Source organism: Carassius gibelio, chromosome B7, assembly GCF_023724105.1.
Source record: "Carassius gibelio isolate Cgi1373 ecotype wild population from Czech Republic chromosome B7, carGib1.2-hapl.c, whole genome shotgun sequence".
Taxonomy (NCBI): Eukaryota; Metazoa; Chordata; class Actinopteri; order Cypriniformes; family Cyprinidae; genus Carassius; species Carassius gibelio.
This window is the reverse complement of record NC_068402.1, coordinates 36,726,044-36,741,686: the sequence shown is the minus strand read 5'-3', so window position 1 is coordinate 36,741,686 and position 15,643 is coordinate 36,726,044. Positions and strand designations below refer to the sequence as shown.

Sequence of the window (15,643 nt, the reverse complement as noted above, 5' to 3'; positions counted from 1 at the left end):
AGTTTAAACTCAGAGAAGCCTGCAGCGCTTCTGAATCAAGATGAACAGCGAGATGAGCTGTGCTCATGTATTCTTGTATTGAGTCTCTTGCCGTGGCGCGAGGGGGCGGACACGTGATCGGCTCAGAATCATAGACAGTAAAATAAATGCATTTTTTCAATGTGCACATTGAATTTTGCTACATTCATTGCGGGACACTGAATGAAAATGCAATCGTAAGTGTCTTGACTGTGAGTGTTGATGCAATTAAGAAAAATAGCGTTTGAATGATAATTTTGCCACAGTTTTTGCTTGAACATGTTAGACATATCTAATCTGAATGTACTGACAAGAATTCATGGTGAACTAAAATATGCTTCAATGTAATTTCTGTTGAAACTTGTTTGTCACAAATTTAAATATATTCATAATAACACCTTAAAAATGTATAGTTGATTAAAGTTAAAATTATAATCGAGTAGTTAACATTTGCTTAAGTTTGTTAGTAGGGCTGTGCAACAAAATCGAATGTAATTTTCATGCGCATATTGTCAGTAAAGGCACTCCACTAGTATATCTCCATCACATGCGTTCAGATCAGGATTGCCAGGTTTTCAAAACAAAACCAGAGATGTTCCGATACCCTTTTTCTCTTCCCAATACCGATTCCGATACCTGGGCTCAGGGTATCGGCCGATACCGAGTACTGATCCGATACCTGGTCTCAGGGTATCGGCTGAGTACTGATCCGATACCTGGGTGTGTATCTGTATACAGCTGTTTATACTACTAGCCTTGTGTTAATTGCTAGAATTATTTTATGGTGTGCTTCAGACTTATCCCTTAATAAAACATGAACAAATACATGGCGAACTACTGTATTCATTACAGTATTTTTATTATCTGACATGAATTTGACAGTAATATTATTTATTTTTTTTAAGCAAAAAATAACTTCAAATGCAGCCAATAATCTAACAACGCAAACTAAAAATGGTATTTTAGTTTTACAATATAACTGTTTAAAAAAACTGCAACAAATAAGTCTAGGAATATAAAAAAATATATATTAATCAGATAATCTCTTTACAACAAAACAAGTAAAAAAAAACAAGCAAGAATTTGCAGGAGTAATATTTAAATAGTATTTTGCATTCAATTAAATAGTATAGTATATGATAGATGGTATAAATCCTGATATAACTTTTAAATCATTTCACAATGGATTAAAAAGTAAATGTGTAAAAGAAACATACTTATACTTTACACAACAAGGTATTTTTCACTAATAAATAATATTTAATAATAAAAAAAGTAAACACTGTAACCAGCAGGGTTTACTAGGAGTAAACAACAAATTTGTGTGCATCGGGAATCACAATCTTTTATATACATATATAATTTAGTCAATATATGAAATTTTTTTATTGTATTTTTTTCTTTTTGAATCTGAGAAACACTAATGGAGAAAATATATTTATTAATTTTGTAGTTAAATTAAATTGATTTAAAGTCTATTTATTTAATTGTCTTCTTACAGTCTCGAGGAGCTTGCTGTTCTGTGTGCAAAGCATGATATTCCTCATTTAGTCAATAATGGAGTGCAGTCATCAAAATGTATGCACCTTATTCAGCAGGTAACAGTTCAGCTTTTTTGTGTAAATCTACTACAAAATGTAGTTTACTTCAGAGAAACCCTATTGGCTTATGAAGTGTTTTTGTATGGGGCTCACATTGGGAGAATCGATGCCTTTGTCCAAAGTCTTGATAAAAACCCGGTCCCGGTCAGCGTTGCCATTATCGCAGGCTTCGATGTGAGCTTCATTACAGAGATCAGTAAGATGTATCCAGGTATGCTTATTCTCTTTAAACTGCAAACATGTTACAGATGAGTGATCCATACAAAACTTATTTCTGAAATCTGTATGCAAGAGTCTGAAAAACAGTAAAAAAAAACAAAAAAAAACTGCAGTCCTCTTAACTATAAGCTGCAACATTTGTATAAAGGAATTAAAAATATACCATTTAGCAGTAGCCAACATTATGACATTTACACAACATCTTTGCGGGGGAAAAAAATGCATGCCACATCTCACTAAAGTCACAAAAATGACTTATCACTTTTGGAGTAAATGCATTTATTTACAAAGTTAGTATTCGACATACAATTATCTTATTTTATTACATTATTTTATTTCTGCTTGTCTAGTGACGGGGAAAAAGCATACATGCTTACATTAAGCTAAAATGCAATGCTGGGCGTTATGAGTCAAAGTTCTCACACAAAGCCTATTCAGTAAATGATAAAAAAAAATATTCAAAATTTTTCAGCTGTTTTCTGTGCTGTTTCATCGTTTTTAATGTAACAATGCAATGTTATATTAAGTAGTATTATTTTCTTAAATCCTTTTCTTGCATCTTTACTGGTTGACACTAATTATTTATGTTGAAAAACGTTCACTTAGCATATATATAAAAAAAAGTTGTGGTGAAAATTTGCAATCCTAGATGCCCTGTATTGCAATTTTGCCTATTTTTTTTTACATTTACCCTAAATTTACCCTGGTTTCCAAAAGACATGGTAAAGGGTGAAGAAATAATTGAATGCTTTGATCTCTGAAGGTAAAGCATGCTGAATATTTTCTGTTCTGAATGTGCATTTCTCAGTTCATACAGTAATACTCCATCATGTATTTCCTCTTGCATAAGCTGTCTCTAGAGACCTGGGAAGTGTTTTTGTTTGTGCCGCTCTCTGCTGGCTCCCACATACTGTATCCCTCCCACCTTTTTCTGCACTGCAGAGGAATCCCCAAACACTACTAATATTGATTCTCTTGAGTGCGCTAGAGAGAGTAAGACTGGGGGGGTGCACTTATAATTTAGTCCATTGTTACTTAGCTCTGCTGCATCTTTTCAGAATGCCTGATGATAGTTTACTAAAATACATTCTTATTTGCTCCTCTTTTACTAGTAAATAGAAAGTAAATACTGTTTATCAAATCATTATCAAATCAAATGATATGCATAACGCTCAGGGATGCAACGGAATTAAAATTCATGCTGACAGCAATAAGCTGATTGTTATTTTCATGTTATGGCAGATAACATTTTATGCTGTTAGTATTTTACATTAAATATTCAAAACTAAAAGCACTTACTTTAAATGTTTTGAATGTATGCATCACAGCATTATATGGTATTTCGTTGTTTGATTATTTGTGCTTTTACAGATTAAGCATTAGTTGCATATCTAAATCTAAATGCAAATATGAGCATGTATAAACATGCAACATCAGTCATTACCACTACAATCTAAAAAATATATATATATTTTTATTAAGGTTTTATTTAATTTTTTTGTGCTTTTAAAGATATTAACCATTAGATGCATATCTAAATTAAAATATGATCATGCATAAACATGCAACATCAGTCATTACCACAAAAATCTTTACAAAAACTGATAACTCTTATATTGTAAAGGATTTTAAATGTTTTTATTTTTATTAATTATTAGTTTTGAGGTTTTGTTATTAAATCTTTAAAAGACTGATAAATCTTATATTTTACAGAATGAAAATATATATATTAGTTTTGAGGTTTTAAATTATTTGTGGTTTTAAAGATGAGCATTAGATGCATATCTAAATGCATATTACTGTTGACATGAACTGTTATGGTACCCGCATGCATCCTTGTTATGTTTGTACTCGACTCTCTTTATGAACTGCAATAAAGTCTTACTATGATAAGCATGTCTTTAATGCATTACAGGATTGAGATGATGTGCTCTTGTGCAGGTCGAGCTTCTGCGTCCCCGTCTCTAGACGTCCTCATTACGCTGCTCACACTGGGAGCCAATGGCTACAAGAAACTCTTGTCTGAGAGGAAGGTGAAAATATTTCAGAAACTCAAACATTGTCTTAACTTCTGTTTATGGCTGTGTGGTATCAGTGTTAATTTAGTATTATTTATAGACTTTTATAGTTTTTATTTATATTTTGCTTTCAGATTCAATTTATCTGGTATTTCTGATGTAATTATGGCAAAACTGGCTTTATATTAACACAAATATTTTTATTAACAAAAACAGGACTGTTGTAATATAAAATTAATGAAATTCATTTTGTAATTCCAGAAGTTTCTAGAATAAAAACAATAGTTCAAAAATTTACAGAAAAAAATGAAGTAAATTTGTTTTCAATGTACAGTTTTATATTGTGTGTGTGTGTGTGTGTGTGTGTGCGTGCACGTTTAGCATTTCAAGTAAGTTACTCAATGTTACCCAATGAGACTCCAGTACATGCAGGAAAACACCATTAGCCTTCATGTGATAAGACACTTACAGAGCTAATCGATTCACTACTAATGCATCCGGATTATTAATAATTTACATTATTATGTTCTCTGTGGGCAGAGTCAGTTTCTAACATGGTCTAACCAAAGGAGAATCAATTTCTGACTTTAACATTGTGAAAAAGACGTGCAATTTAGAATACTTTTAAAAAGAGTACTAGAGAAATAATGTATTTTAAAAGAATATACTTAAGTGTGAACTGAATGTAATACTTTGAGACAATTCATTTCAATTAAATGAAAATATATTATAATTTACATTTATATTAAATGCAATTAGCTGCTTTTTCGACCCATTTAAGTTGGTCATGTAAATACATCTTTATATGTGATTTTAAATGATTTCTGTTGTCTTTAAAATATGGTTTAAGTACTGAATGTACTTAAAGGCATTTATGGTAAACTAAGATATATGTTAATATCTAAATATAAAAATAAATATAAGATATATTCGAAATTACACGTATGCAGTTGCAATGTTTTACATTTAAAGTATATTAACTGTAATGTTGATTAAAACAATACAGTTAAAATTATAATCAAGGATTACTTGGTATTAAAATACTTTGTCAACATTTATTAGTATTTAAAATTTATTTACATTTTAAAGTAAAACTTTGAAAAGTGTACTTAAGTGTGTACTTAAGTGATGAAAGTGTCTCTCTTTAACTACATTTCAGTGGCATTTTATATCATTATAGCATTATAATAGTATAATATTACATCTGCAGGTTTTATTTAAAAAAAAAAAAAAAAAAAAGTGTTGCTGTGTGGTTGTTTTTTAACTGGCTGCTAGGATGAGTTTCATTTGCATAATTTGAGCTGCTGCATAATACTAATTCTAATAATAATAATGAACCCTCAAGAACTCTGTGTTCTCATAGTGTAGATCTCAGACGTCTTACTAACAGCATCATAATAGGGGCCCATAACCTGAGGGCCTCCTACAGTTCATTTGTAATTGATCCCAACGGTGGACGCAGCTCATTCTGTGATGCAGTTATACTTAAGCGTCAGATGGGAAAGCAGGAGAAGGGTAGGGTGGCTGGAGAGGGAAGCAGGTGCTGGGTTTACTGTAGACCAGCAGACATAGAAGTGCAACATTAGCAGAAAACAGAATGTGTGACAGAAAAAGAAAAAAAGCTATGAAGAGTGGAGAGCTATTTATAACTGTAGTTGTGTACGGCCCGCAGGAGCTGTATGGCCACCTGGCGCAGGAGATGAGCGCTGTAGCCGAGAGACACGGGGAGAGACTGCTGCATACGCCACACAAGCCAATAACACTGGGTGAAGAGTCATGTGTCATGTGAGCAAGAGTTCAATAACAGTTCATTAAACAAGGGTTTCATTAATACGTTTTCTCTGTAAATAATGTTTCTAAAAATAGCTTTTGCATGTCACACGAGAGGTCAGGGTTAGTCCCTGCTGGCAGGTCCTGTAACCACACCATCTGGCCAAGCACTCTAGTGACCACCGTACAAAAGTGGCCACGTGTTTTGACTGAATGTTTTTGTTTTCATGTGCAAGCAACATTTAAAATACATTAAATGTTTATTATTATTATTTTGAAACATTTTCAATGTGAAAAAGTGTCCCACTTAGGACTGTGAGCATTATTGTGGTGCCATCAGCCAACCATCCTTGTAAAAAAGAAGTGCACTTAATTGTATATAATGTGCGCTTGTAGTGTACTTTAAAACTTAAATATACATATATTAGAAACTACATTCAGAAAACAACATTAATGAAATAAAACGCCACTTAAGTGACTTAAAGAGAGACACTTTTAGGACTGTTACTTAACACACTTAAGTATGTTTTAAAAAAGTGCCCTTTGAAGTACATTTAAAATTATTGTTTTAATCTTTTGTTGTGTTTTAAAGAAGTACACTGATGTGTTGACTAACATACTAAATCACATGTAAAGTATTTGATTATAATTTTAACTGAAATTTTAGTACATTTAAAGTTAATTTATTTTGAATGTAATAAAATGCATCTTCATCATTACAAATGTATAATTACAAAATGCCATTAAATTTTTTTGTTTATAATAAATGCTTGTACGCTTTGCAGTACACTTTACAGTACAAATTATGAAATTGCATATAAAGATGTACTTAGGTCTTACTTAAGTTATTCAAAAAAAACTGAAGTTCAGCTAATTGCATTTAATATAAATGTAAACAATTTTTGTTTCTGTTTGTGTCATTAATCTGGCAACCTGCTTGCATCAAGTCTGAAGAGGATGGGCTGAGTGAAAAAAAACCCCTCTCTAATATTCCAATTTGGACTGCAATACCTAGTTCAACCACTCGGTGTCAATCCTACATACAGCACCTTTTAAGTATTGTTTCTGTGATAAATACACTTTTAAAATGACAATAGTAAACACTCATTTTCGGTTAAAGGAGGTTCATCACTGAGTTCAGTGATGTCATCATCCAGCTCAGTTCAGTTTAATCATTTGCAGTAAAGTAAAGATGAGTTTCTTTCTTTATTAGAACAGATTTGGAGAAATGTAGCATTACATCACTTGGTTCCTTTGCAGTGAATGGGTGCCGTCAGAATGAGAGTCCAAACATCTAAAAAACATCACAACAATCACAATAATATACAGTATTATCGAAAAAGAGTCTGGATGGACTCCAGTCCATCAATTGACATCTCATGCCAAAAGTAAAAACATTGGAGTTTTTTTCAGTGGAGGAAGCAATATTCCAGACTTTTACAGTTTGAAATGTAAACATCTTAATGATGGAAACTACTAAAAAGAAAACAGCAAATTTTTATTTTAGGGCGAACTATTCCTTTAATATTTTCCGCCGGACAGTAGTTGACCTGCTGTAATATTAATGAAAGCTTCTTTCTGCTGTCCGCTTTCATCATTTAAATGGGAGTCATTCTCATTCTCAAGGGTTTATCCTGTAGCATTATCCTCTCCACCTCCTTTTAGTCTGTCACAGACTGTGCACTCTGTCTGCAGTGAATAAATATGACAGAAGAATTTAAGACCGACCTAAGTGTCTGCAGTGAATTTAGAAAGAGCAAGGAAACTCTGCTGGAAAAGAACCGCTGTCTGTATCGGCATAATAGAGAGACTCTATTTGTCTTCAGTAATCTTTTAGAGGACCAGTTTAATTTATCATCGTTAGCTAGAAATGGATCATTGTAGTGGTAATATTAGGATGGCATAATTAATGCAGAACAGTGTTTATATTGTCCATATGACATCTAAACTCGGTTTGTATACTGGATCGGCTATGCATTCATAAAAAGTCTGCCTGTATTATATTAAAGTAAAAAATAAATTAAATTATTACAAAGTGCACTTTTAAAAGTGTGCTAAAGTGCGTTAAGTCACTTAAGTGATCTTTTATTTTTATTAATATATTCTCTGCAAGCAGTCTTTCAAAAAAATCTACTTTTAAGACTGGATGTATGCTGTAAGTGCACATTCAGTACAATTAAGTGCACTTCTTTTTCACAAGACTTGTTCACTGGTCTATTATTTCCCTGCAGGGTCGTCCCGCTGGGTGTGGAGCAGACCGTGAGCAAACACACGTTTCGTGGCTTCATGTCGCATGCAGATGCCTATCCATGTCCGTACTTTAACGCAGCCTCTGCTATTAGAATAACAGAGATGATATAACTCTGTGCATCAAGAGACTCGATAAATGCCTCAAGAGCGTTAACAAGGAAACTCCTGCAGAGAAGAGTGAGTCAGGATCGCCAGTTGAAGATGACCAAACCTTGCCCTGATGCTCTGGGGGAAAGAGTTACATAGGAATATTCTTTTCATAATTTGATCTTGTTGCAATAACCTCGTGTTTGAATGTTGATTTATCAGCATATGGCCACAAATGCATTCGTTTGTTTCCCCGATGCTCAATAAATGCTTTTTGACCCATGTTTGAAAGTATAACGGACAATACATACATTATTTTGTCATTTCAATTCATCTGGTTCTGCTGCGTTTTACACAGTCGTAGTTGAATAGACAATGCAGAGGGAATTCTCTGTTTTAAACAATATCAAAGGAAAATGAAAGAGTTTTTTTATTATTATTTCTGAATCAAAACAAATAAAATATTTGTATTCACTCAGAATGCAAATAAGGTACCAAATGTCTCTTTATGTACCAAACCCTGCAACGATACCTGCGATTTAATTTATACAGATTTTAATAAACACACTCTCATCTCAGGCACCTGGAGACAATCTAGTTCTAGTAATGATTGCCCTTAAGATTAATATAAAAATATTAAGCACCAAATTAATGTAGATAAACTTCAGTAAAACCTCATAAGGCTCCCATTAGATTCTTAAACTTTATTTATTATTATTTTATTTTTTAGAATGTGTTTCACTTTAAACCATATTGCACAAACATATAAATATATAGATTTTTTTTTTTTTTAAATAGATTAAAAAAAATGATTTAGTTATTTTTCAGGACATATGTTTAACTTTACACATCAAATATTTCTTGTCCTTATTTCGGGTGAGCATATATTCTTTAATGTGTTTTTTTTTTTCATTTAAGCTGTGCAGTCCTCACAAAGTGATCTCTTTCAGAGGAGTGTGTAAAGTGCTAGCTCAGTAACACAATAGAGCAGCGTATGTAATAACATCTGCTGTGTGACGTAGCGGAGGAAGCTGTAGTCTCTGTTTTTGTGTGAGAGGTGTTGAATCAGCTTTGCTCACACCTCACTGTAATGCATTTAGTGTGCAGTCCAGCAGTATTTCTGCTCATGATTTATGTGGAATCAGCCTCTGCTGTTCTCTGCAAACCTTCTGTCTCAGTCCTCCAGCTTCACCGTCTCTCCTGCGCTCCACATCCATCTGTTCAACAAGCTTTAACTCTTCTCCTCTTACTGTTTCCTACTTTTGCTGATACAGCTTTTTCCAACCATTTAGGCTACACTTATTAATTTCCTTTCATCACCAATCACACTGTTTATTATTTCGCATCACCACAGATTAGCCTATGAATTAGGTAAACATAAACATAACATAAAACTAAACAAATATATCAATCACATATATTCACACCCTTCACACACACACACACAAATCACATTGTTGTTGCCATTATTGACAAATCTGCATGCTGATCTTCATTTTTATTTCACATGCACTGTTTTTTTTTTTCACATGCACTGTTTCAGATTGTATTATGTTCATCAGATTGGTTTGGTTAAAGCCCTTTTTGAGTAAACAAATGAAAAACAGGCAACTAATAAAAACAACAACAACAACAACTGCAACTGTTTTAAAACCTCTAGAACCCATTGCAAATCTGTTTATCTCCAATCGAAAAGATAATTATAAAAGACAGCTCCAGATGCTGTACTCTTCATGTTTTACTCAGTCATCAGTATCTGAGGATCGGGTCTCAAAGACTTATTACCTACTTTAACTTTTTGTGTTTGTGGTTTCTAAACAGTTACGGTAAGATAACACATTGTTTTAAATAGATGTTAGCATATTGACTTTTTAAAGAACAGCGAGACGGTCAAATTGCAGAAGAACCCAAGAGAAGAGTTTTGTGGCTTTGTTTACAAATAAACATATTTTAAAGTATATTCTAAATCCCTGCATTTAGTAGAAGCTAATGAATAAAAATACAATATTTAATAGTTAAAATGTATATTTAATAATAAAAATGTAATTAATAGTTAAGAAACATTAGCTTAACAATTTAATTAAAATAACTAAGAGTGATTAATTTAGATTTTTTTTGTATATTGTAAAAATTATTTTTCAAAAATCTAAATAAACCAGATTACTGGAGAGTGTGTTTTACAAGAAAATGTTTCAAGATGTCACGTTTAATTCAAAGTGTTACTTTCCATTTATTTTCAATTATTTGTGAAATTTACTAGCAATTTGTAAAAATGAAACAAAGTAGCATTTTTCTAAAAATAAATCAGATATAATGTGTCACATTTCTGAAGAGTGAAAAAAAAAAGAATTTTAGAAATAAAACACAATTATTTAGCCCTGTAGTGGTTATATATATATTATAATATTAAAAGATATTGCAGTCCGAGTAAATGTAATCTTCACTGTTACATTTGTAGTTGTAACTAAATTTCTGGCTATATTTCTAGACTAAAAAAAAAAAAAAAAAAAAAAAAAAAAAAAATTGGAGTTAATTGTTTATGTGTGAAAGGTTATTGGCTTTTATTTTTTAATGAACCATAGCCTCAACATACTGTTTCAGCGGGAAATACACCAACACAGGAAAGAAACACTGCACTGTAAGTGATTTCATGTGGACTTTGATGACGCAAGAGTAAAAGTCTCTCCATTCTCTAAAATGGAAGATACATTTTCTTATTTCTATTAAAAAGATTGCACATATTTCAGGATTCCTGACTGAATTATCGCATTAATCATGTTCGAGGCTGTTTACCCAGCATCCACCGATGTTGGGCGCACTAATAAATAAATAAGTCGCGAGACCGAGACTGCTGATGTCAGGAGCTTCAGTGCTGCATTTACTGCTGCAGGGTGGACGGATTCACACATGCAACATGCAGACCGTCGTGATCATATCGGCGCTGGTGTTATGCCTGGCATCTTCAGGGAACGCGGGGAAAAAGGTGTTTAAATGCCCTTCCTCGTGCAGCTGCTCCAAGGAGTCTATTATCTGCGTCGGGTCTTCGTATGTCTTGCGATTCATTCCCAACGATGTCAGTTCACTGTGAGTCCACATACTCTTCTGTATTAGATCAGCTGTTAGCCTACACTGGTGTTTGAAGGTGGAAATATAGCATTACAGGACGACTGCTGCTCATAATCAGTCGCATAGCTGTCATCTTTCTATTGTAATGTATGCAACATGGTCTCGTTTTGTGTCAGGCTTGTGATGAATGTCTCATATGACTGGTGTTTTTCAGGAGTATTGTGAATGGGACCTTCTCTGAGATCAAGGAGGCGATGTTCTCACACATGCCATCTTTACAGTTACTGTAAGTTATGCCCATCTGGCTGAGCATATGTGTACGACATGATGTTGAGTCACTCTGGAAACTGATTCTGGTGAACTTAGCATTTGTTGAGAATTTGTAGATTTATTTATTTATAAAAAATAAAATACAAACAAGGACATGGCTCTGGGGTTTTCAGTCGTATTTACTGTAAACTAAAATCTTTTGCTGAAGAAAACACTGTAAAACTGTGTAAATGTATAATTTTTATTAAAGGTTGTTTTCATAAATGTATGCGGTATTGCAAAAAACCCCAAAGAATAACATTATGCAGTCTACCAAATATATTCAGATTCTAGCAAAAACTGTCCAGTTTGCACAGTTGACCCTATAAGTGTTGAATAACCTCAAAAACAGACTAGATTCAATTAGCGGTCTAATGTTAGATTGGAGAATATTTTGGCCTGTATAATAATGCGTTCACTTGAGTAGGAATCTTACTTGGCATATTGAACAATTAATTAAACTTCGTTTTCTCCTTAGTGATTTAGCTCTGGAATCCAGTGTACACCTCAGCTAAACAGTTGAAGGTGACAGATGTCAAATAGAAAGGCCTCTTTCACTCACCTCTAGCTATTTAATAAGTCAGGGAACTTTTGCTTCCAGATAGTGATGGTTTTCCTCCTCTTCACTTTTTGACACTGAGAACACAGTGACTCTGATGACTTCTCCCTGCTGTCATTGGTGTATTGCAGGATGTCAGCAATTTAATACACTGACATAAGAAATATGTGCCTGTCCTAGCACTCATCGACAGTGACAGGGCACTTTTTTATCTACTGTATGTGTATTGCACTGCAGTGTAAACACAGTCTGATTGTTATAATTACACTGACGATGATTGAATGATTGTGGATGTAAACTCTGACAGGTTGCTGAACTCCAATGCTCTCACTACAATACGGGACGATGCATTTTCTGGCCTTCCGCACCTGGAGTACCTGTAAGTCTTTACTCTTTTAAAAAGGTATAATTTCATAGATAAATGGCAAATGTTGTGCTTTTGGTTAATTAAATTAAGGTCTTTTAAATAAGTCAAAAATCTCTCAGATCATCCAGGATGCAAATGTTTTAGTTTTTTCATAGGAACAGATTTGGAGAAAAAAGAGATTTGCATTGGTGATCACTGGCTCACCAGTGGATGCTCTGCAGTGAATGGGTGCCGTCAGAATGATTGTCCAAACAGCTGATAAAAACATCACAATAATCCACACCGCTCCATTCCATCATTTAACATATTTTGAAGTGAAAAGCTACGTGTTTGTAAGTAACAGAACCATCAAGACATTGCAAATGTCTTACTTCCGGCTAAAATATGAGTCCTCTATTCATAATATTACTTTCTCCTGTCTGAATCAGGAGAGAAATATAGAGATCAAGAACCATTTACAAGCAAAACGTCATCGTTATTATGGATTATGGATGGACTCATATTTACCAAAAGCAACGGTTTAACGTTAAAACACCTTAATAATGGATTTGTGTATTACAAAAACAGTTTTTGCTTCACAAGACGTTAACTGATGGACTGGAGTGGCATCTATTACTTGTGGCGTATTGTGATGTTTTTATCAGCTGTTTGGTCTCTCATTTTGACGGCACCCATTCACTTTAGAGGAACCATTGCTCAGCAAGTGATACAATTATGCATTTCTCCAAATCTGATGAAGAAACAAACTAATCTACATCTTGGATGGTACATCTTTATTCACATTCTACTCTTCATTTTCTCTCAATTCTTCAGGTTTATAGAAAACAACAAGATTGAAACAACATCAAAATACTCTTTCAGAGGACTTAGGGATTTGACTCATCTGTACGTTTCTTTTAATCATATTAAATGAACATACGTCTGCCAATTATTTGCACTTTTCTCTAAACTGTTGCTGTATTCCTCCCAGGTCTTTGGCAAACAACAACATTAAAGCTTTGCCCAGAGATCTATTCACTGATCTGGACTCACTGATAGAGCTGTGAGTCTGAGCTTCTGTAAATGCTTACTTAGCAATAACTGTATTATAGTATAGTGCATTGAATATGAGATGATAATGTCTTTTTAAACCTACAGAAATGTACAGTATATAATAAGATCAATGCTTATTGATGTTTTCATCTATATTTTGTTGCAGAGACCTGAGGGGCAATGTGTTTGAGTGTGACTGCCGAGCGAAGTGGCTGATGATGTGGTTAAAGAGCACGAACGCCACTGTATCAGACGTCCTCTGCGCCGGTCCCGAGGAGATGAAGGGGAAACGGCTCAATGACATGACGAGCTTACATAACGAATGCGTCTCTACAGGTATGTGAAAGAGCATGTGCATGGTTCGTAGTGTGATTGGATGATTTTTCAGACTATAAACCCAATTCAGTGGATTGTGTTTGTTATTTATAGCTATTTACCAGATTCCGTGGTAAAAATAAATCTTGAAGTCGACTTGAAATTAATTCAACATATCTGTTTTCTAAATACATGTTATAGATCATATTGTGGACATTTAACGTGTGCAAATGTTTGACCTTTTTATTCTATAACTGGATGTTCTAGTGAAATGACTTCTCTCTGGTGACTCTCCAATCATTTAGTGTGCTTAAATTCTCTCCTGCAAGCTCACGCTCATCTGCCCCAATTTTGAGCGCATCATCCACATCTGAAAATCCAATTAAATACAGATGCATAGAACCAAGTCCTGCACTATATCTTTTTTCTGTATGGAACTAAAAGGAAGAAAGGATTTGTTATTAGTCACTCTTAAAAATAAATGGCTGTTGCAGCAATGCCATAGAAGAACCATTTTTTAGCTCCTCAAAGAATCTTTCATTGAACAATTCTTTGTCTGAAGAACATTTTAATATTCTAAAGAACCCTTTTCCACTACAAAAGCACACTTTGTTGAATGAAAAAGTTATATAGATGTTAAAAGTTTTTCATTGAACCATTGATGCCAATGGAAACCTTTATTTTTTAGTGTAATTCCATTTCATTGAAGTTTTAAAGGCCATGTGGTGTGTTCAAGTACAGTTTTTGGTCCAGCCAATTCAAGGCGTCAACACTTTTAGTTTTTGTACACACTAGTACATTGAAGTCAGCTTGGTGTGTCCCAGTCTTAATAGACAATGCATTGGGATGTATTCATCCAACAGGAGCATTTACAGCTTGGGAATATTTCACTTAGTTACTAAGATGCAATTTTACCATATGTTTCCAGATTTCATTCCTCTCCACTCTGTGTCTACCGAGTCATTGTCTGTGGACACATTCTCCCACAAGAATGACGTGTATGTGGCCATCGCTGCTCCCAACATAGAGAGCTGCATGGTGCTCCAATGGGACCACATCGAGATGAACTTCAGGAGTTATGACAACATCACAGGTACAATCATTGTAAAGCCATCATATGAAGGAGCGTATATGGCCAAATAAATCTCATGCATTGTGTTTTTTTTTAGGTCAGTCCATAGTTGGCTGCAAGTCTGTGATCATCCAGGACCAGGTGTTTGTCATCGTTGCTCAACTCTTTGGGGGTTCCCACATCTACAAGTTTGATGAAGACCAAAGCAAGTTTACAAAGTTTCAGGACATTGAGGTTTCCACGATTTCCAAGCCGAATGACATTGAGGCATTTCAGATTGGCAACGACTGGTTCTTCATCATCGCTGACAGCTCGAAGGCTGGACTGTCTACTCTCTACAAATGGAATGACAAGGGCTTCTACTCCTACCAGTCGCTTCATGAATGGTTTCGTGATACAGATGCAGAGTTTGTGAATTTGGACGGTAAGGCCCATCTTATCCTAGCGAGCCGTTCCCAAGTACCGGTCATTTACCAGTGGAGCAGGAGCACTCAGAAGTTTGCCTTGCAAGGGGAAATCCCAAATATGGAAGATGTAGTCGCTGTCAAGACCTTCAGGATCAAGGAGGATCTTTATCTGGCCATGACCCGATACATCGGCGACTCCAAAGTCTTGCATTGGACTGCAAAGGAGTTCTCAGAGGTCCAGGCCCTTCCTTCGAGAGGCTCCATGATCCTGCAGCCATTTTCCTTCAAAGAAAGGTACTACCTGGCTCTGGGAAGCGACTACACCTTCTCGCAGATCTATCTGTGGGATGCAGAAGAGAAGGTTTTTGAGCGTTTCAAGGAAGTCTACATCCAGTCTCCTCGCTCCTTCACTGTGGTCTCCACTGACCGGAGGGACTTCCTATTCGCATCCAGTTTTAAGGGCAGCACACAGATCTTTGAGCATATCATCATTGATCTCAGTCTTTGAGTGGTACAGTATAGATGACACAGTTGCAGTTAATGCACATCAGCA

The 15,643-nt window shown here is 34.6% G+C and overlaps 2 protein-coding genes across 2 annotated transcripts; both read left to right on the top strand.

The window, feature by feature from the left end:
• Window positions 1-1,594: 1,594 nt before the first annotated feature.
• Window positions 1,595-8,716, top strand: LOC127961926 (O-phosphoseryl-tRNA(Sec) selenium transferase-like). The gene is made up of 5 exons (XM_052561242.1): window positions 1,595-1,616; window positions 1,660-1,830; window positions 3,780-3,871; window positions 5,529-5,641; window positions 7,858-8,716. Exons 1-5 carry the CDS (start codon window positions 1,595-1,597, stop codon window positions 7,985-7,987), a joined length of 528 nt encoding a protein of 175 aa, XP_052417202.1. The 3' UTR covers window positions 7,988-8,716.
• Window positions 8,717-10,608: 1,892 nt separating this feature from the next.
• On the top strand, window positions 10,609-15,630 carry LOC127962324 (leucine-rich repeat LGI family member 2-like). The gene is made up of 8 exons (XM_052561863.1): window positions 10,609-11,047; window positions 11,244-11,315; window positions 12,205-12,276; window positions 13,078-13,149; window positions 13,235-13,306; window positions 13,463-13,632; window positions 14,540-14,704; window positions 14,781-15,630. The coding sequence occupies exons 1-8, from the start codon at window positions 10,818-10,820 to the stop codon at window positions 15,596-15,598; spliced, it is 1,671 nt and encodes a 556-aa protein (XP_052417823.1). The 5' UTR covers window positions 10,609-10,817; the 3' UTR covers window positions 15,599-15,630.
• Window positions 15,631-15,643: the final 13 nt, after the last annotated feature.